At 53.0% G+C, this 22,171-nt stretch overlaps 1 protein-coding gene across 2 annotated transcripts in view; it reads right to left on the bottom strand.

Moving 5' to 3' along the window:
* Nucleotides 1-21,170, bottom strand: part of DOC2B (double C2 domain beta) — a 36,048-nt gene extending 14,878 nt beyond the window's left edge. Inside the window, exons 1-4 of one of the 2 annotated variants that reach the window (XM_030472764.1) lie at nucleotides 21,039-21,170; nucleotides 19,426-19,968; nucleotides 8,717-8,796; nucleotides 2,517-2,591 (exon numbers count right to left, since the gene is read on the bottom strand). In XM_030472764.1, coding sequence (XP_030328624.1) covers nucleotides 2,517-2,591; nucleotides 8,717-8,796; nucleotides 19,426-19,756 — 486 coding nt within the window. In that variant the 5' untranslated portion in view covers nucleotides 19,757-19,968; nucleotides 21,039-21,170. Of the gene's footprint in view, nucleotides 1-2,516; nucleotides 2,592-8,716; nucleotides 8,797-19,425; nucleotides 19,969-20,245; nucleotides 20,306-21,038 lie in introns of those variants that run through there. The other variant, XM_030472765.1, reaches the window with a different exon arrangement.
* Nucleotides 21,171-22,171: the final 1,001 nt, after the last annotated feature.

Here is a 22,171-nt window from a genome sequence, read left to right as displayed (position 1 = left end):
GGCATGGATGAGGCATCCCAGCATACACACACCCCCAGATTCGGGGACATTAATCTTCTCACTCCCTGAGCCACCTGCTTCTGTTGGTGACAGAAGCAAAGGGCTGCAGGCTTCAGATGGGGCTTCTCCATCAGCCCCCCCCCCGGGACAGCCTCGCAAAGCAGCAATTTTCCTTCTAATTAGATGTAAAGTCAGAAAGTTCAATCCCTGCCTCGGCCACTGCTGGGCATAAGGAACTCTCAGGAAATCAATACTTCAAAGTTATCTTGTGTGGCTTTATGAAAAGCTGCTGCACTACCCATCTTTGGGTCACCAGCCCTGAGCTCAATCTGAGCAGGATGTGAAGCATGGGGTGAAGAAAAGAGTTTGTGCTTGCAGCTAGGAGAGGGGTCACCTTATTAGCATGTCCTTTCCCCACCAAAAGCACCCCAAACACACAACCTCTTCCAGACTGACCAGACACAGCCACTGGCCAAGGAGCTGCCAGTGCAATAGAGCCATCGAGGGACCACAGCACAACATCTCACTCCCAAACTCTTCATGCAAAGCAGCTGCTTGCTCTAGGTCTATCTCTGAGAGATAGAGAAAACCTCTGTATTTTGCACTGTGCTTCATTTAGGTTTGCAAAGCCATTTCTGCCTTTCAAAGAAACCTGGGCCCTGTGTAGCATTGCTGAGGCTGGGTGAGGAGCTGCAAAACATCAAGGACCAGGTTAGGAGGAGGATACCCCTGTAGAAAGACGTGATGCTCCAGGAGCCGACTGGGATGCAGGGGCAGGAGGGACTCAAATTAGCAGCAGCATCTAAAGCCCTGCAACGCCAATTGCTTTTCACATCACTCAGGCAGGAGTTTGTCTGCAGCACGGAAGGAGAAGCTCCTGGGCACCAGCCTCACTGAGACAATCCCTGCCTGCCCAGAGGCTTGTCCAGGGGCGACAGCAGAGCGATGCAGACCAAAGGAGACTGCAGACGGGTGCTGTCATCTATGGCCTGCTGTTGCTGTTGATTTAATACCTCATTTGCCTTAAATCTTCCCCAACTTTGTGAAATTGCTTCAAACAAGCCACTCTGGCCTACCAGGTTTCAGCCCACACCTATTTTATCTCCTTCCACCACACCAGTCTCCAGCCCGAGCAGCAAGATATGTATCAGAGAGGAGCGCAGAGCCTGCTGAGGGGTGACAAGGACAGCAGAGGAAGCACCCTGATGGCACCCACTGCCTGCTTAGACCCACTGGGGCCTGATCCTGGGGCTGGGGCTCTGCATCTCTGGAAGGAAAGTGAGTTTAGCTAAGGGGGTAACAGGGGTATCACCCAGCAGCCAATGCTGCTCTGAGCAATGAATGTGAACTAAATCAAAGGATCTGAGCTCTGGGAGCACCTTTTTCTCCCACCTGGAATGATTTACTCAGTAACCAGCTCACTTGGAGACCTCTGCATGAGGTGAACAAATCCAACCCTGCTTCCCACATTTCTGGTTTCAGCTCTGCTGCAGGTGCCTGAGAGCCCAAGACTGGGATGGAAACGCTCAATGGACTTGGAGACTGTCCTGCTGCTGGAATGAGCATACAGAAACATCCAGGCCAGGACACATCCACTATTCCTCCCCAGATGTGCTCACCTCTCCCAGAGCAGATCTGGGCAGTTTGAAAACAAGGTGCAGAGACAGAGGAATCATGGAGGCAGAGGGACGTGGGGGCAAGGAGAATCCCCCACGGCTGCTCCAAAGCCATGCTTGTAAAGTCTGTAGCTCCTGCACTACCCTCAGCACAGAGCTTCCCTCTCGCCTCCCTCATCTCCATCACCTCCAGCAGAAATGCTAATCAATGAATTTGCAAAACATGGAAAAGACAGATAATATCACTGATGAAAGTGCTTCTGGCTCTCCTATTTCCAGCAGAACTCGAAATGTGGTTAAAAACTCCCGCTTACTGCGCTGAACATTATGAATTAATTCAACTGAACCGTAACAAGTAAATATACCTCCCCCAAAAAGGTCTTTCCTTTAGTGTAATAAGAGTGCAATTAATATTCATATCACATACATTTAGCATTTAAATTCAACATCCCATCAGTTACACCAAGCTCTCACTATATACATTAGTATCTTTAATTACTCTTCTCTCCAGCAAGTGCTGAACTTAAGTAGATGGAAATATTTCCCTTATGATTTAAACTCTGGTTTATTATGATCTGAGGGGGTTTAGATGCAAAAGAAAAAGGGGGAAAAAAAAAAGAAAAGAGGTGGTTTGTTTATAGCTCCGGATCATTTCACTCGATGCTTCCCAGGGGCTTCTGGAGTGCAGTGTTTGCACCCCCTGCTCGCAAGGGTGAGGAGTTAGGGCTGGATTTAGCCCCAGTTCTCACCTCCTGCTGCTGCTCTCCCCTGCTCACCTGAGTGAGAGCCGGGCAGGAGACTGAGGTCAGCCAGTGAAGAGCTTCTCCCTGGGGAACCTCCCTGGTCTGATTCCAAAGGGAAAGGTGCAGCCCCAGGAAGAGAAGTGAAAAGGTGTCTCACCTTACTGGCTCCAGGAAGCAAGTGCAATTTGACATATGGATCCGCCAAACCATTATGGTCCATCGGCTTCAGGCCCTGGGGAGGAAACAGCAAAACACAGGAGTTAGGACGCTGGGCAGGCAGGGTGGCTTTGCTGACCCCATCTACAAATGCCTGTTTCCCCGGGATGCTGCTGGTCCATGGAGTAAATGCAGAGTTTTCCTAGGAATGGGGAAGGAGGAGAATATGGTTTGTGCAGCAAAAGCTGAGCACAATCGGCATTCCAATGTCGTCTGCGGATTGTGCCAAGGGGAAACTGCGAGAAGGCTTCTCACCTGCACTTGGCATCGGCCACAAAGCACCGCTCCGCTCAGGATGACTGTGACATCCTGATCACAATTAATTTGAGGGTTAAGTAAATCAGCGCAGTGATTCTCAAGGTTTAAAATTACAGGCTTTTGTCATTTAATAATTGCTTCTGAGCAAACATACACCTCTGCTGTTGTGGTGCTACTTTTAAGCGCTCCCAGAGGGTGTGATAGCACCTACCTACTCTTCGTTATTAAGGCACAGATGAAGGAAGAACAGCTTTAAGGCCAGTGGGAGGTTGTCGCCAGTCGACTGCCACGGCATTGGCAGGGAAATCTGGGGGCACCGGAGCACAAACACAAGGAAACACTCGCTCCGACCATCCCTGATGGATTTTCTACAAGACCACCACAGCTCTTAAAGGATGATGTGGATCATGTTTGTTATAGCGATGCTCTGGAGCTGATCCTGCTTCAGGCAGAGGGAGGAGACAAACCTGCTCCTCTTCAAAACAACAAGCTGGCTGAAAACTATCCAAGAGTGATGCACAAACCCAGCCCAAAGCCGTAACTGCACAGACTGCATGGAAAAAACCTCCACGGGGTAGGGAAGCAACAAAGGAGCATGAAAAATTGAGCCTAATTTTTACCAGTCCTAAGTGGAAATGATAATGGCTACATCATAAAAGTCCTTGGATTATTTCCAGCTTGGCTACAGGATCCTTGTAGGAGTTATTTCTAGGCTGTCTGAAGGCAATCTTCTGCCTGGTTCAGAGGAGGGTTTCTCTGCAGAGATACCCATCCAACCCCAGCTCCAACCTGGGCATAGAAACCAGGCTGGGTGATGCTAAAGACTCGTCACACACTTAGTGTGATGAGCAGAGTATTCAGTGCCTGGGATTAATGAGCGTGTGCAGCTGCCAGGGATCCACCTGGCAGGAAAGCATTTGTATGGGCTGCTGGTGGAAAGGCTGCGTGCAATGAAATTGTAATCATCAAGGCCTGGCTTTAGGCAAATTAAAGAGGGAAATGTTGGTGAAATCGCTTCCATACTTCACATGTATGAAATAAAATACCCCACTTAACCCGCGGTACCAAGGCAGCCCCTAGGACGCCCCGTCCCACCCCTCCCTGATTTGCACAACAGTCAAGGGTTTGAGCTGCTCCTGACCTTGGTGAGGGCTCTGCTTCAGACAAGCATGCTGCCCTGGAGCAAGGGAGACCAAATGGTGCCCAGCAAAGAGGATTTTGCTTCTAAAGCAGAGCCAAAAGGATAAAAATATCAGTAGCAAATGGAGGCTAAACGGCTCTGCTTTAACTGCAGTGCCTCTCAGGTGATGTCGCTGGCCCAAAAGAAGAGGAAGGCAGCAGATAAGGAGGATGGGAGGAAGTTGGTGGTGGCTGCTACCACTCCATGGGTAGACACTGATCCCCAGGCTCCCGAGGGGATCTGTCCGGCCAGGCAATGGCTCTCCCCAGCCTGAGGTGCCCTTCCTGCCCGATGCTATGGTGCAAGTGAAACCAGAAACAAGCAAGCAAATTCCAATAAAAATGGATGGAGAAGGACAGGCAGTTCTGTAATTCACCCATCAATTCCGTTCAATTAAATTACCTCTGAGGAGGCTATTAAAGGCTTTTTTAATAGATGTGCAATGGAAGATGGAGTGACAGGAGCCCGGAAAATGCATCCTAATGTCACATCTACCTCCGTCCCATGTCACTTGATATGAGTTTGGCACAGAGCTGAATTTAACACGAGAGCAGCCCCAATGGCTCTGCCCTGCAAAGCTGCTTCTGCGGGAGCTCAGCCCTCCCAGGGACCTGCAGAGGAACCAGCACCATTGCTTCCCCTGCATGGAGTACCCTCCAGCCCAAAGCTGCTCCAAAAGGCAAAGGAGGACCAAGGGGCTCATACATGTGGGCAGTCTCCCCCTGGCTTCAGCCAGGGCAGCCCCAGCTCCAGGCAATCCTCCTGCCACGACCAATTTATGGTGCTCTGCACCATGGTATGCGTGATGGACACCAAGTCTCATTTTTACCCCTTCCTCTACCCAATCCCAAAACCCCTGCTGCAAACCTATGGAGACCAAGAGACCCGCTGCATCCCAGCCACTGCCAGCTGCTCTCCGTGCCAGTGACATTTAGCTAATCAATAGGATTTAATTACAAGCCAGGGTAATCGGGCTGCCGATTAACACCACGCTAGAGGCATACAGATATCACAGGAGACAGATTCGTTCCATCGTTCACCCCATGATGAGCTGCCTGCAGGGTGAGCAGGCTCCCTGCTGCCCAAAAAACAGCCTGGATACCTCTTCCCAGGCCAAGACATCCCATTCTGAAATGGGGCAAAGTCTGCACTTCCACCCTGACAGCCCAGAGGAAACACACAGCTTTGAGATGGGAATTTCCCTGCAGTGATGAATATTTATGAGTAAATCCATAAGTGCAGACCTCCAGCACTCGGCTTCGGTTGGAAGATATGAGCATCCAAATGCTCGGCAGGGTGGAAACTCCCAGGTGTTTTCTAGCTGCGGCTGCAGCCAGCAGTGCAGGGAGAGCAGCCCAGGTACATGTTCACACGGGCAGCATCTGCCCTGCGTGGCCTGCCTGAGGCCAGGGAGCTGCTGCACCGCTGCCTGCACAGACACCTGAGACTCGCCCAGGGCATCCTCCTCCCAAATGCCAGAGACCAACAGAGCTACAGGATAGCTCAGCCTTACAGTGTCTACACTGCCTCAGACCTCTATAGATCCCCACTATAGCAGGTTATTATCTCCCTCCATGCAGCATGTTAGGCTTTGCAAGGCTGAGCAGAAAATGAGACCCTCATCAAAGCCAAGGCAGTGATATGTTAATGGTATCATTTTCGATCAGATTTTATCACAGGGGGTGATGCCCAGTGCAGTTCCCACACATGACAGTACAGATCAACAGAGCGCAGGGTGCTCCTGCACGGCAGCAAGGGGAGAGCCCTCTTTGCCAGCCTGCCACACAGCTGCTCCCGCAGCCACGAACAGGCTCTCACATTGCCCTGATTTATTCTCCCACCGATCTGAGCTGAGCCTCAACGTGCCTTAATTCAGCCGTGCCTGAAGCGTGAAAGGCAGGGTACAGGCAGGGCTGCTGCCAAGACCTAAAGTCATTAGTGCGAGGTGGCTGTTGGCAGCCTGCCTGCTCCTGCCTGCACGGGTCCTGAGCTTTCTGCTGACTAGGGAGAGGCGGCAGGAACACTGGGAACAGCACCACAGCCGTGCTCCAGCCGGGAAGTGATGGGCGTTCTTGGTCCTTACCTCTCCGGTGCTGTGATACCCCAAGACAGCATCTGCTTCGGCCCCATGGTGCAGCACCAGCAAGGCCTGATGCTGCTGCAGTGGCCCGGGGATCACACCAGTGTCACAGGGTAACAACTTGGTGCCATTGCAGGCAGCATGGGGAGAGGTGCAGCATCTGCCCCAGCTGCTGAGACCATACCTCAATCATGCCTGCTGAAGGCAATGCCAAAGCACAGGACTGTCCCAAGAGGTTAAGGCTGGAGGTGGATGCTCCTTGAGCATCCCTCACCCTGCAGAGGCAGGACTCACTTTGCAATCCTGTACTCAACCTGTTCATCTCCAGGAGGAAACAGGATCCTCGGTTCCCAGGCTAGAGCCTGCAGAGATGCCGGGCACTGCCTTCCAAAATCAGCTTCCAGACTGGAAGTTCAAAGTGCCTGATGGCAGGTCACCTCTATGTGCTATTAGGGAAATTGAGGCACCAAGTGTCTTACTCCTGGTGTAACCACACAGCCTGGGATAGCCCCAAGGTTGCCAGCTTCCACACCCATACTTCCTGCAGTGAAGCAAACCTCTTTTCACTCCCTATTCCAGCTCCATCCAAACCTGGGGGTCTGGGAACAAGGAATAGCTCAGATGTCCCCAGGCACTGGGCACCAGGGCAAACCCCTGGTCAGGCTGAGGGGCCATTCCGACCTCCTGCACAATACAATACAGCAGCTGATGGCTGCAGAGCAGAAAATTGGTGGTGGAGCATGACAGATTAGATTTAACCTGCTGCTGGTGCCTCCAAGAGCCTACTAACCCCTTCCCACTCCTCAGGAGCTGATAACAGGACTCAGGAGGGGCATCAACATATATAAAAGTGCTGGAGATGAAAAAAAAAAATAGAAGCAAAAAGATCTAAAGGGAGAAAAAGGGTTGTCTTGGGGGAGTTATCAAAGGGAGAAAGAAAAACATTTCTCCCATGGCTGAAACAGTCCAGGTTTTAATGGCTGCTGGCCATTAGGAGGCTTCAGGAACTGCTGGAGTTGGGGCACATCCTGAGGGCCAGAGATGTGCACACAAGACACCGGCCAGACCAGCCCCAGCCCAGGTCCAAGGGCAGTGCACATCCCGGCACTGTGCTGTGGCTTGTGCACAAGGCCCCTGGTGTCCCCGGTCACCACGTCACCTCCTCTACACCACTACTTCTAACAGCTACACTGACGGCAGCCAGGGTCCTGGCCCTTACCTTTCTGTAGTCAAGTTTTGGCAGCTTTCCCCAGGCGAGAGATGAAATGAGAGCGAGCAGATGGCAATGTAAATAAAAGAGAAAAATGGGAGAATGAGAGCAGAATGGAAATGAACAGGACTCAAACGCTTGAATGTCAGAGCAGTGGGGGGGGGGTCTGCCCACCCTGTGAGTAGGGGTGATGCTGGTGCCACGTGGTGCTCCCAGCCCCGTGGGATGGGGTCAGCAATTGCTATTCTGCTCTGCCAGCCCTGCCTTTGCTCTCACTGATGTTAGATCTATCACTTGCCGCTCGCAGGTCTCCTTCCTTCCCATCTTCCACCCACTGCAAACCCAATTAGAAATCTCCTCCTTGGCACCGCTCCAGAGTGCGCCAAGGGAAGCCGTACCCAGTGGCTGTTGGTGAATTCATAAACGACAGGCAGGGGAGGAAGCAAAACTGCCTCTGCCCTGCACAGGGAACTGTGGGTACTGTGCTCATCCCCCAGCCCAGAGCAGCTCCAGGTCTGCTGGGGCAGATACCTCCAATCTCATCCCCAAAGCCAAGCTTTTGTGCTTGAGGTCTTATTCCAGATGGGAAGAACCATGGGGCAGGAATGTGCATCCTCAGCCCCCAGCTTAGCACTCAGCACAGTGGGCTATGGAATGAGGGCTGCAAATGAGCCAGTTGCAGCTGGAAGGGAGAGGAGCATCCTATGAAGGCAAACAGCATGGGCTCACCCTCTGGTGGCTGAGCTCACAGCCTGTTACCCTGCAGTTTCTCCTGTCTTTTGTAAAAACCCTCCACCCTGTCCCAAGGTCTACAGGGACTTGGGTCTTCTTCCACCAACCCATCACTGTTGGGGTCCAGCCGTGTCAACGTAGAGCCCTTGCTGCTCTGGTCCTCCTGACTAGAGAAGCAGAGAGGAACCAAGCAGCACCCAGAAGCACCTTTCATGGGCCCAGAGGGAGAATCAGGACCTCAGTTATCTGTTTCTGCTCCAAAATGTGCAAAAAACCCCCTAATTGCAACAATCACACAGACAGCAAAGGCGCTGAGGCAGAGCACTTTGTGGCAATGATTAGCAGCATTTAAAAGAGCCATTTATAAACTGACAGCCGGTCACAGCGTCAAGTAAATAACAACATCGGGTTGGGTGCTTTTCTAAAAGCATCAATAGCAGCAACCATCTCACCACGGGGATGAGCAGCCGTCTCCATCCCACTGGAAACACTCTGAAAGGCAGGGATGGAGGGGAAGGAGAAGGCAGAAGCACTGGGTGTCGGTATGAAAGTGGAGCTGGCAAAGGGATGGTTGCAGTGGGGGACACCAGAGCCCCTGATGGTCCCATAATGCAGGACAAAGATGGCCAGCTCTGGGCATACTTGGTCCTTGCTGTTCACGGGCCCGGCGCTGAGGCGTACCTTGGCTTTATTGATCGTGCAGTGGAGAGCGTTGTTTTCCTGATCATAGAGCAAACTGAAATCCAGCGTCCCCAGTGTGGCTGCAAAGGAGAAAAGATGTTATTAACCTGCAGCCCCAGCAAACACCGGCTTTTCTCCCTCTAAGCACAAAAGGAGAGGATGAAGATGCTAGAGAAATGGCTGCAGACATTATAAAACATAAAGCATCCTCCTATAAGCCTGTTATGAAACATGGCTTCATGCTGGGAGGCTGGTGCCATTCCCACGTTTGGCTGGTGGGGCTGACACAGCCCTGGAGAGGAACGAATGGCTGCAGCTTGCCCCGGCATTGTGGCCAGAGCAGAGGCTTTGCCTCTGTGGGCTTTCACACAGGTCACCCCCATCTATCAGCAGCCCCACTGCAGCCAGCAGCTTCCGTCCCCCAGGAGCTGAAGGGTTTTCTCTGGGAGGATCCAGGCACAGCTAGGACACAGCCCAGACCCACTGTCAGCACATCTTCCCCTCCCAGCACTGCAGGCATTCCAGAATGCATATTTGTATACTGAGACCTTCAAGCAAATGAGCCACCAATGGGATCCCTTCCCAGCTCCAATTTGGCTGCAAACTGTAAATTAAACCCAGTGAGAATGAAAATACTTTTATGGTTAAAATAAAAAACACCTGCAGCTTTTAATCAGAGCAGCATTCCATTATGGCACACGCAACCCTGGAATAGCAGTGATGGGGCAGCTCTTGGGATGGGACCACATGGAAAGGGCAGGAGACCAGAGCAAACCAGAGGAGCTTCAGTGGCAAAAGTATATTTGATTTGAGAAATTCTTTCCCCTTTGGACGATCTGAGCAAGTCACGCTAATCTAAAGCAGAGAAAAGCCTTAAAAAGATGCTTTCCAAAACCGAGATTTAAACTTCTCCATGGCTTCTGCACCTGATTTGCATACCAAAGCCCAGACAAGGAGCAGCATCTCCCCTGGCACACTTCACCTGCCACCAGCCTTGAACTTCCACAGCAGTTCAGGACCCAGCAACCCACACTTTTGCATGCCCACCTTCCCGAAAGGGGTCTGCTGGAGTGCTGCCCTGCCGCCGCACAGCATCCCATCGCTGTTTCCAAGGTAACTGCACCTTTGTGCGGCACACACAGGTTCAGAGCAGGGGGAAAAAATATCCAAAATAAAAACCAGAACAATTTTGTTTAATATCAAAGCAGGGTTTGCTGCCTAGGAGGTAAGTTTGACAAACTTTATGGAGGAAATAATAAGCGTCAATAGTCTCTGCAACCAGGCACCCTGGGAGGTGGCAGATATTCAGGGGACTGAAACCTTCCTGCTGCAATTTCACAGCGATCTTCCGGCCCAAACCCAAGCGAGCTACAGGTTTGCCTGCTAGCAAATAAAAATCATTGCTCTGGAGCATACATCTTGCCTTCAAAGCAAAGCAAATATTCAGAGCTATTTCTGCCAGAATAATGTAAACCCCACCCCGTTCTGGAGTAATTTCATGGCACATTAGCTATCAGCTTAGGTAAGTCACAAATCAGTGGGGTTTACCTGCTGGGGCTCAGGGAAGATGAAGTGATATGGGGTGACACCCCATACACCTCATGCATCACCTCTGGGTTTGGCCAAATGGGCATTTCCAAATGTCTAAAGTTGCTCTACATCATGCAGGTAGGAGGAAAACTCAGCAGTGCCTAGTGTGCTGGTGGCTAGATGCCTCTGCCTGGCGATGGGGAGCTCACAGCCATATACAGCAGCATCACAGCACCAACCCAAGGGGCTGGCACAGCCCGCTGTGCTGGGGCAGGTGTAGTGGGAAGCTCCACGGAACACGGGTGACAGCCAAGTCAGCAAAACTCCACAAATCTGTGTTTTCACTGGAGAGCGGAAGATGAAGCCTCCAGTTTCAGAGCCTCATCATTTCCACCTGCCCTTTAATCAGTTGCTTCCTGCCTGCTCCATCGCTCGGCCCTCCCAAGTTCAAGCTGTTATTTTATTTTTATCACAGAAGGAGGCCCGTGGCTTAGCCTGCTGGATTGGGCAATTTATAAAACAAATTAAAAGCTTGGCGTGAAAACAGCCTTTGGCCAGGAAATACTGACAAAGCCTCCTGTCCCCTCAGTGCCACAACCTGCACCAGGGGTGAGAGCAGCAGGGAGCCCCGTGCCAGCAAGGCAGGCAACACCTAAAAGCACAGCAATGTGTTTTGCAGATGGGGACTAAGGTACTGCTGCCCAGCACCGGTAGTCCACAAGCAAACCTTGAGCAGCTCCCCTTCATCTTGGAGCTGCCAGCAGATGGGAGGGCATGGGCAGGGGTGCACACTTCCTCCCAGCCCTGGAAGGGTTTTCCTCTATACAGGGATTTTTTTCATTGACAGTGAGTCTCAATTCCCAAGGAAGGATATGCCTTCAGCAGAGGGATGTGGAAACATCATCAGACCATGTTGTGCTAATTGCTTAAAAACGCAGCTGTATGGAGATGACAAAAGGGATCAGGCTAATTTGGGGGTTGGCAGCTAAGGTGCCACTATGGAGCTGAGGGCGAGCACTGCTGCCAAAGCCAGGACCAAGCAGGGTGGCGGATGCTGAGGACACATCTCCTGCAGGAGCAGAGCACAGCCCTGCAGTCTCTGTTACCTCCTGGGGATATGCTGCTGGGTGATGGGTCCAGCACAGTGAAGGCAGAGACAAGGCTGGCACTCAAGCTGCCTTCTTCCCAGCCAGCCGCTCCCAGGCCTCAGCGTTGCTCTGGAGCTTGAGGAGATGGCAGAGATCTCCAGCTGAATCCAGGGGTGGGAGCCCTGCATCCCACAGCAGCTCTGTGTGAACCCCTACAGGACCACAGCCAGCCCTGCGCCCCCAGAGCGGGGAGCACACCGAGCGAGCAGCCAGGGAAGCCAACACCAAACAGCAGCACAGGTCTCACCACCTTCACTCCTCCTGCAGACCTGCTGTCTCCAGACAGCAGGAGTGGGACCAAAGCCAGCTCCAAGCAGAGCCCTCTGCAAAGCGGCCGAATCACCCTTCTTTGATTGATTTCCTCCTCCCACCCATCCTCACAGCTGAGATGCAACTTGATTGTGCTTTTAATTAAAGGAGCAAGTGCCTAAAAAAGCAAAGGGCAGCAATTAGACTCCAAGCACTGTTACTAGACATATTTAACTCGACTGGGCTATTCTGAACACTGCCCTCTAATCACACAGGCTGCAAATAAAAAAAATATAAATAAATGTCTTTGTCAGGCATTACAAAGGCAGCTTTACACTCTCCAGACAGCAGGCAGGATGTATCATTATTATTACAATTATTCTGCTCCAATGATAAAATAACCATTAGGAGAGCTGAACTCATTAGCAGGTTCTGACCTTCTTTCTTCTCCATGAATTGGGAGAGATTGATGGGAAGGTGCCAGCCAGGGTCTGGGATTTAACACAGGTTCTAAAAAGGAAAATAAATCTGACTTGCACAGGAATGCAGCCTCTTCTTCCACTGACCTTTGGGCGTTCTGATTAATTCAGTGGGCCACAAAATTATCAGAGGGCAGCATAATGGGCAGATGCATCTCCGGGCTTAGCCATGGGATACAGCGAGTGCCTGGAGCCCGTGGGCAGCGCCATGTCCAGCACAGCGCCGCTGCGCCCGTGGTGGTGGAGTCAGCAGGAATTGTTTATTGCTGACATTTCCCATCAGCGCCCATGGTGACAGGGAGGCTGAAGTAGCTTCTATTTATACCTGCGGGATGAAAGGCAAAATGTGGCGATAACTCTTCTCTGCTCCCTTATCCAGACCCTGTCCTTCGTGCTACGTGCCCTCGCCTGGGCTGCACAGTGCAGCAGATCTACCCCCTTGGTGACCTGGGACACCCCAAGAAGAAGAGTTTCTCAGCCCAAGAGATGCCCAAGACGTAGAAGAGGCATCAATGCATGCAGAACAGACCCACAAGCTTCAGCAAAGCCCATAGAGGAAGGAAGTAATGGGCTCCTTACCTTCCAAAGTCAAGGAAGCTTTCGCGGTGCAACTGCCATTAGAAAGCCCAGCCAGGCTCTACACCAGAAGAAATTGAGGTTTGCACAAAAAAACCCCACTATAGAACTAATTAAAAAGAAGTCCAAGGGCCTTAAGTCCCCTTGCTTATCAGCATTGCTGCTCCCAAGATAACCTGCTCATGGATTTTGTGCCAAGGAGATCAGAGTGGAGCAGTAAAAAGACTGCTGGGGATTGTCTGGATTAGCTCTCCCTTACAGAAAGCACAGGTTCAGTAACCTTCAGACTAGGTATTTTTTAATGCACTATAAAAGATAGGTCCCTATTCTTCCATTGCTTTAATTTTCCTCTGCAATGGAGATAATTTTAAAGGTCCTGAAAGGCAGCAAGTAATTCTGTACACTTACAGCCCCATGTAAAATGTTGGTAAATGACTCCTCAGGAGGAACAGAAATTATTTCTTGCCATTTCCAAGCAGGGCTGCTGAAGATCACTTTGGCAGGCAGCTTGTGTGCTCCTGCCTCCCTGGATGTGCACCAGTGCCTTGTCCAGGTTCAGTGGCACACATGGGGCAGCTCAAGGACCAATGCTCTGGGCCACATGGGAGCAAGCCCCTGAAACCCCACAGGATTGCCCTGGAAAACAGCACCATCAGTCCCAGCAGCCTCCTGCAGCCAAGGTTGAGCTTGCCCAGCACGTGCAGCGCTCCCAGTCCATGCACGGACCCGCTTGGGCTGCTGCCTGCAACTCCTGTGCCTCCACTGGGAGAGAGTGCATGGCTTGTCAGGGATGGATCCTGCAAGGTGCTGAGTCGAGGTGCTACAGACCCTGACGGCTGCAAGGCCCCAGGTCTGATGGTAGCAGTGACCTCTGGCATGAACCTACAGCTACAGGCATTGCTGCGGGTTTCAGCATCAGCCAGGGAAGGCATGTGAATATGGGACATTTCTGAAAGTCAGCATCATTGTGATCTACTCCACGAAAAAGGTATCCTGTGGAAGGTTTTGGGACATGTCTCAAGGGCAGCACACCATGCTGGGACATGGACATTCCCGTTGGCACCTGGACTATGTGGTACTAGCTGGCAGCATCACGGGACTCTGGTTTGTTGCTGCAGGCAGGGCAGGATGTTCCCAGTCCAACATAGGGACCGGATCCAGCACACAGGCAGGAATCCCTTCTTCCTGAGGAGTTCCACAGATGTGGTTGAATTCAACAGGACCAGGAGTGAGGAACAAGCACAACTTTTCTTTCTTGCAACTGCTCCCTGCCTCATCATGGTTTTCCACTTAAAATCTATGGCAATTAATATTGCCTCATTTTGGAGACACAGCGCCAGTCCCTGGCAAGCTCTGGAGCAGGGAGCTGCTTCTTTGCAAGGCTGTATGATGGATGCTCATCAGTTCTTCTGTCTTCTCCAGGAGGAGTGTTCAGAGGAACACTTATCTGTTCAGAACAGTTCAGAGACGCAATTATGTTTTACAGCACTAAATGGTCCCTGATGTCAGCAGCAATTAGGCTTTTGGCAATCTCAATTTAGAGATGGCCTTCAAATTTCTCCCTCTCTCTTCCTTTAATGAAAGACAGCGTTGCAATTAACAAGCCCCCAAAATTGCCTTCAGTGTTAAATACAAAGATAAAAGATCTGGGAACCCCCTGGGCTCAAGCGCATTGGAGCAAGGAGTGTCAGTGAAGGGATGAGGGTGACAGAGTCACCATGGGACAGAAAGCTTCCCTCCTGGATGCTGGGACGAGGGGAAGGTGAAGGGCTGGGCAGGCTGCAGGGGAGGGAGGAAGCCAGGGAGAAGGGAGGCCCCTCATTAACCAGCAGCTGCGTGGCTCCTTCATTAACAGAGACGCTGGAGGCCACAGCCCGTATGCTCCCTCATCACTGCTGGAGAAGGGATGCCCAGACCCTGCCCGCCCTCATGTGCTGGCCTTGCTGGGTGCCCTGCATTTATCTCTAGCACTTCAGGGTGGCCCTGTCCATGGACACCCCCTGGGAATGAGCATCTCCAGGGGCTGAAGGCTCCTTGGAGGACCAAGAGCACTCGATGTGCAGCCTTCACCTGGATCGCTGATAGGGCAGCCAGCAGGAAAGGGTGAGAGCTCACCCCACACCAGCACCTTCCTGATTCCCCAGGTATCCTGCTGGAAACCAGACAGGAGCTAATCCAAAGTCACCTTGGTTAATTAACACCCTGTATCATCCTGGAAGGGCTACAAGCTCCCTGATGCCGTTAACTCTCAGGTCTGACACTGCCCACTACCTACACATGTTTCTTTGGCGTCAGCAGCTCGGGTTCTGATGGGGTTGGCAAACCCATGCTCCAGGCTCTGCCGAAATCAGCAGTGGTTTGTTTTGTTTCCTGTGTAAAAAAAAAAAAACCACCAACTTCTTTTGGCCTTATCTGGATTGAAAAGACGATTCAAAGGTTATAAATAGCAGTGGCAGCATATGCTAAAGAGCTGTGCTTCAGAAGTAAATATCCTCATCATTTCAATGCACATTTCCCCTCGTCATCTCTTCTTGCCTCCTCCTGTCTGACCAAAAGCATTGCCAGGTGACTTGCAAACCCCGCACCCCTTAAGACTTTCATTCTTCTTTACGTCTTTAAGCAGCCAGTAATTAATATCTGCATGACAGCTTTGCCTGCCTAATTATCTTCTTCGCTCAGAATGAGAGTCTTTCTAAATAACTTCTGTGGTGTTGCTTGCAGCAGGCGTCACGAGCAGCCGTACACCAGGACAGGCCTCTCAGCTGTAGTTTGGAGAACTACTGTTTTTATGCTGCTGCAGCTCGGGAGATCACAAGCCTGCTCCTCCCATGAATAAAGCTGGGTATGCTATAGAACTGGCTGGGTTTGTACACATATAAATAGTCCCAGAGCACTGGCAGGAACAGTATGGAGTAACTCTTCCAGAAACACCAGCTCCCGCTGCATCCCCACGTTCTCAGGCTGCCTCCCCATCTGAAAACCCAGAGCCAAACATACACAGAGGAGGGAGGAAATTCCAGCACTGTCTACGGCCTTGCTCCAAAGCTAAGCAGCAGCTCAGGGGAATGGAGCATTTCTTCAAGGGCTAGAAACTTGCTTGAACATTACAGAAGGGTGGCTGCTGCCTCCAGTGCTGTCCTCTGGCAAAGAGAAGCCACAGCAGTGCTCCCTCAGAGTGACCACGTTTCTACCTCTCTGCTGCTTGTGCAGAGATTTCTGAGACCCTTAAAAATCCATCAGGTACAAATTCACACTGGTGCTGTGGAGGGGAAAGCACAGCCACTGGAGGAGCAGGGATTTGTGTTCGAATCGGGGGAGATGGGAGGCGAGACCCAGCTCCTTGCAGGTGGCACATTGCCACCTAGCTGGCATTTGCTTATTTTCCTTGCGAACCAAGTTTCCCCTGGCAGTGTGCCTCCCGGCTGGGTAGGAAGCATCCCTGGTGGCTGCGGATCCCAGGGGCCACAGCACTGCTGCTGTCACCAGGCACCAGCCAGGAGAACCAGAGATGAGGTGACAGCCAAGCGTCCCAAGGTAGGAGGAGCAAATCCCCCTCTCTCCCAGCCCCAAATCCCTGTGGGTCCTCTGCTCACAGCAGATGCTAGCATTGATCCAACAACACTAAACCACCCTTCTACAGGGTTTGCACCACACACGTGTTTCCACAACTCTCCTGCCTCGTTCCACCTTCTCAACAGCTCCATTAGGGATAAACCTGCTGCGGGAAAAGACATGCTCTGTACAGCTTGGGCTCTGGTCCTGGAGCATCCCTGCAGACACAGGATGGAGAAGGCATAGGGCAGTGATGAGTTCCTCTCCCAAGAGCCTTGGGATGGCAGAGCGTGCCAACCATGACCCTGCAAATCCTCACAGCAGCGCTGCTGGCAGGTCTGATGGGAAGGGCTGGCTCCACGCAATTCCCAGTGCTCCCAGAGCCAGCCCCAACATCTCTGCTCATTATCTGCTCTGTTAGCTCCCTGGTCCTGCCTGCTCCCTGCCACTCGCTGCATTCAACAGGCTGCTTATGGCTGCCCCACAGGGACCATGCTTGTTTTCCTTGGCACTTTCACAGCTCCCTGAGCTCTGAGCTCCCCAGCTCTGCAGGGCTGCACTGTGGTGCCCTGAAACACTGGCCTCAGCCCCATGTGTCTCAGAGCCATCAACCTGAGCCTCTGCAAAAGTGTCCCAGTGACTGGTGCTAAATACCCTGCACAGCTCCCTGCAGCCCTGCCAGGGGTGATGGAGACCAGGCAGGGAGCTTGGCAGCTCCCATCCAGCCCCTGCCCAATGCCACCCTGCAGTGCTATGGTGACTGAGCAACGCAGCCCCATCACCCATCATCGGCGGGCTGGTGCTGCTGGAAACCCAGAAACATCAAACTGGAATGAGCATAGGGGAAACCCAGGCAAATGCTGCATTTCTCTAGGCAAGGGCAGCTCTAGCCCTCCCTCCCAGCCAGCCAGCACTATCGCATTGGTGTTGGAGGAGGGAAACCCACAAGCAGGTGGGACAAACGGGAAAGAGCCATCCTCTACTCCTCCCAATGGATCCTGCCATGGGAAAATCCCTCTCCCTGCACCTCTGTGGGGCTGTGCTGGGAGCATCTCTGGGGAGTGAGGTAAGATGAGACCCTGCTCAGCAAGACCTTGACTTGTGGGTGCTGCACCCAGGCTCCAACACCACCATCCCTGTGTCACCTGAGGGAACTGTCACCACCTAAACCCCAACCTGTCTGCTGTACAGGCAGAGACAGGTTCCCCAGGGGGAGTTTAGTGCAGGTGACTAATGCAGCAGCCCTGAATCACCCACCATGGGATGTGGGGGAGCTAAAAGCCACTCCGTAGCATAGCCAAGGGCTCAAGCCAGGCTGCATGACTCCCCTCCCAGCTCCCTGCCTGGGAAATGGGGCCAGCGAGCCCTCACCTGGCTTTGTGACTTGGCTGCTGAACACAGAGGAATGACAGTCTCATCCTGCCCATTTATGCCAACCGGTGCCCTGAGAGCAGCTGAGGCCATCCCACGCTGTCCCCAGAGATGGGACACCAGCAGTCCCCCCTCCCCGCTCTGGCACTGCTGTGCTTTTGCCCGCTGAAAACCCACCACATCTGGCAAAACAGCCTCAGCAGTTTGCCTGACACCTGTTACGCTGTAAGAAACACTCTTCCTAATAGCAGCCGGGGCGAGACAAACACCCGCCGGCCCCGGCGCTGAGCCAAGCTGCTTCCAGCAGCGCTGCCAGGGCTAAATCCAGAATGCAGCGCCCTGGGTGATTTCCACACGAGTCACCCAGTGAAAGCGCTGCACCCCAGGGCCCCAACTGCTTCGGCGCCCACACATACCTCTGCCCATGAAGCCCAGTTGCTCTCATTTCTATTGCTGGGGTGAGCAAAGACGATCTAATAATGAGAGCAGCAAATAACCCAAATCCGGTTAAAGTCACTGTTAACTGCCTGGCTGGGACAAACGCGGCTTAGCAGACATGTTCTCCCTGGGAGCACAGCGGCTCTCAGCCCCTGCATAGAGAGCATGACCCTGAGATGGGGAGAGAGGGAGCATCGGTCTGGCTTGCACCCACAGCTCCAGCCTCTTCTGGAGCTGGTGGTCAGCAGGCAGAGGGGGGCACGGGGTGGCCATGCCACCTTGCAGCAAGCACAGCCCCCAGGGAGCTCTCTCATGCTCTGGGGTCTGGCATAGATGGCAGCAGCCCAGGCCAGCCCAGCAGTGAGGGAGTGATACCTAGGCAGGGCTGTGACATTTTACACAGGAAAACCCCGGCACTGGGCCGTAAACAGCTCAGCGTTGTAGGAGCTCAGCCTCCCCACTTCCCTCAGGAGGAGCACGCAGCACTGTTCAGGAGCACTGACTCCCTTCCTCGGCATCTCCCAGTTTCAAACTTTGTGCTCAGTCTCTTGCAGGATCTGGCCCCTAAAGGCTGAGTTGAACGGAGACCTTGTGTTTTAACCCACCTCAAGGAAAGCAATGCTATCCCAGCCACCGTGGCTGGCTGAGCCTGACACAGCTGCTTTGCAGTCTTCAACCTCCAGAGAGCTGAGTGGGAAGGATGTTTTGGGTGGGGAGGGGTTAAACCTCACTGCAAACACCTGCATCTACCAGAACCAAAGCCTTGTGTTCAAAAGCCCCCGCTGGTCTCATGCAGGGCTCTGTCTGCAGCTGGAGGGTGAGGAATGACACACCGGAGTTTGCTGAGGGAGAGGGCAGAGATTTCCCAGGCAGATATCATTCCCAATAAATCTCCCCGATCTGGAGCCGGGTGATGCTGGAGTGTATCACCAGCTAATCAGCAGCGTGACTGGAGCAGGCTGCACCACTGAGATGGGTTAACCAATGGGTCTGAGCACAGCTGGCAGCCTTTGGAGGCAAGGAGCTGAGCAGGGACAAGGTAGAGAAGTGCACCAACCACAACAGCAAAGCACAGCAACTGGTGGCTCTTGGGAGACTTCCCTAGTTTGGGTTCAGTGGCCAGCCTGGCTGCAGCAGGAACACTCCCAGGGCCTCCCTACACCCAGAGCAGCACCGAAGCAGTGCTGTGACAGCCTCCCTGGTTAGATCAGAGCTTGTCACTGCTGCAATGTAATCCCAGGGATGGACAGCGTGGCCAGCAGCCAGGCAGGGCGCACGGCTCAGGCAGCAAGATGGGGGACCAGTCCCTAAGACCCACCCTTGCCCTCAGCACCCAGCAAACTCCCATGGAAACTTAGGAACTCACTGCAGTCGTCAGACTCGTAGCCCTCGGGGTCCACCACCTCCTCAGGTGCCTGGCACTTGGCTGGCTGCTCGCTGGGTGTTGTGCCATATGCCCCGAAAAGCTGGTCCACATCCTCATCCTCTTCACGGGGCGCCTCGGCGGGGCTGACAGACGGCTGGCTGACGGCGGAGCGCAGAGTGCTGCTGCGGCCAACACCGGCAGGGAGCCCGCGTGGGAAGCGGGGGAAGTAGTCGGATATCTGCTTGATGGGTTTGATGGGGCCGGGGCAGACGTCAATAGCCATGTGCTCCTGAATACTTATGGTCATTTTCTCTCCTTTTCGGAGTGTCATGCATGCGGCTGTCGCTGCCAAGCCTTGCCGGAGAAGCCCGGACCGTGGGTGAAGGAGCCGTGAAGTTTGTGCTGAAGGAAGCAGAGGCAGGTGAAGGGGGAGGCTCTGGCAGGCACCTTACGTGGTTCTCGCACCCTGAGCCTCAGACGCTGCACGCATGCTGCTGCCGCCAGCTCCGGCTCTCACACAGCCCCTGATCCTGCCAGCGCTGCCTGTGAATAAATGAGCGAGACGGAGAGACGGATAAGAGGCAGGGGGTGGGCTCTCGGGTGATGTCACCAGCTAGCAACAAAGCGGTACCCAGCAGCGGAGGAATGAGGGCTGTGGCTGGCCCGCACGGCCACCAGTGAGGGCAGCCAGCCCCTTGCCTCTTCCCCAGCAAAGCCACGCTGTGCCCGGGGGGAGCAAAGCAGAAGTTGGGTCGAAGCACACCTCCCCACACCCCTTTACCCCATCTCCCTGTCAAAGCAGCGTGAGTCCCCACCAGACCTCTCCGGAGGAGGGAAGGTCACCATGCAGGGTCAGGAGCCGCTGTCCTGTTGCATCGCATTCCCTGGAGCAGGAAGCAGGGCTGTCCCAGCCCCTGGAGATTGTGGCAGCCCCGGTGGCATCCCAGCTCACAGCAGGGACGAGCCAGGGAGATGCTCTGTGCATACTGAGCAGGGGCGCGGGTGGCACGCTGCCCACTCCCAGCTCCAGCCACACTGCTGCTCAAAAGGGTAGCCCTGATTTAGTGCTCTGTTGCTGTAGCAGGCTCCAGCCCACGGCAGTGCCCCCTCCAGTGCTCAGCACCAGCCGGGCAGGCTGGGTGAGCCACCCACAGCCTCTGGGGCTGGGAGCGCACCAGGGACTGAAGCAACACATGGCACTTGCTCACAGCCCAGCCGGCACAGCCTCTCCCAGCCAGCTTGTGGCTGCCGGCATAGAGCAATGCAGCAGGTAGATCATCGCAGAGGAGCAAGTGATGGGCAGGGCCAGGGCTCACAGCCAGCGTGGCCACGCTCAGCACTTCTCCGGCAACCTTTCTGGGCAGGGACAGGGCCCCATCATCAGCCAGGAAGGAGACAGGCTCCCTGCAGCCTGCCACAGGCTCCTGGGAAAATGCTGAGTTGTGGTTTGCTCGGGGAGTTGGTCGCAAACTAGTGTTTTTACCTAATCTCCTCCTGGGTTCACATCAATAAATCTCTGGTTCCACAAGCTACTCTAGGTGGACTTTTAAACAAGGAGCACCAGAAGAGAAATGCTGTGAGAATACAGTGCAAAATGCTGCATAGAAACTCACCCTGCCCAGGAAAACATGTCTGAAGTATTTTGCAGGGACAACTCCCCCAGTGCAGACTTTCTGCTGGCTCAGGTGTGGTGGGTCTGGCATGAAGCTGGGACACGCTGCTGGGACACCCACCACCACATCACGTCGATGACAGCCGGTACCACCAGGTAACCTGACAACACAACAGATCCTATATATCAGTGCACACAGAACTGCAGTCTCCTGCAGGCAGGCATGCAGATGTCTAATAAAAATAAAGCTCCATTCTCTGGAGAATTTCCCCCAAAACCCAGCAAAATCACACCCAACCTTTTTGTCAAATGAAGAATTCAGTTTTCACTCAGATTTTGGTAAATGTTAATGAACGTCCCTGACTCATAACATACTGACGCTAGGCAAACTACCCTAATTTACTTCTCGCCAGGAAGCAAACATTTCTCTCCTGAAGCATCCAAACTTGTCGTCACTCTGTACCTAGACATGATGCACACGACGTGATGCTCTAATGACCTGGGAGAACTGATGACCTCTCAGCTGCTCCTTCCTCTCTCTGCCATATATTCACCTCCAAGCAGCTCCCACCTTTTGTGCAGAGGTGATGTGTGCTGCCCTGCCAGAAGACAAACTGCTCTCCTGCAGCAAGGTCCAACAGCGGATTCTGCCTGAGATAGTTTAACCCCCTTCCCACATCCAAGGACTCTGAGTATATTAATTCAGATGGAAATGCCACCTGCTTCGCATTCACGTGGACAAGGCTGAAAATCCTGCGGGTGGCAAGACGATGGGTGGGAACAACATGGGAGGCACAAAATGCTGCCTCCAGGTTTGGAGCAGCCTGACTGTGCTCATCCACACAGGCTCCATCTTTGGGTGCAGCATCCAGGATGCAGTGTGGACTCAGACAGAACGAACAAAAATTGGGCCCGATGCCCAGAAAATAGCAGTAATTCCCTCTAAGAAAGGGCAAATAAATAAATAAATAAAATTAAGTTATATATGACAGCCTAATATCATTATCATCATTACAAAAGCAGCATTATTTTAAATGTTTCCCCAAAGAACGTGAGACCCAAATAGACAAGGATGGTTACGCAGGTCAGAAAGTCAAGGCTCTGGGGGTTAAGGTGAGCCCCCTGAGCTCTGCC

Source organism: Strigops habroptila, assembly GCF_004027225.2.
Source record: "Strigops habroptila isolate Jane chromosome 13 unlocalized genomic scaffold, bStrHab1.2.pri S16, whole genome shotgun sequence".
NCBI lineage: Eukaryota > Metazoa > Chordata > Aves > Psittaciformes > Psittacidae > Strigops > Strigops habroptila.
This window is presented reverse-complemented; position numbering and strand designations above follow the sequence as displayed.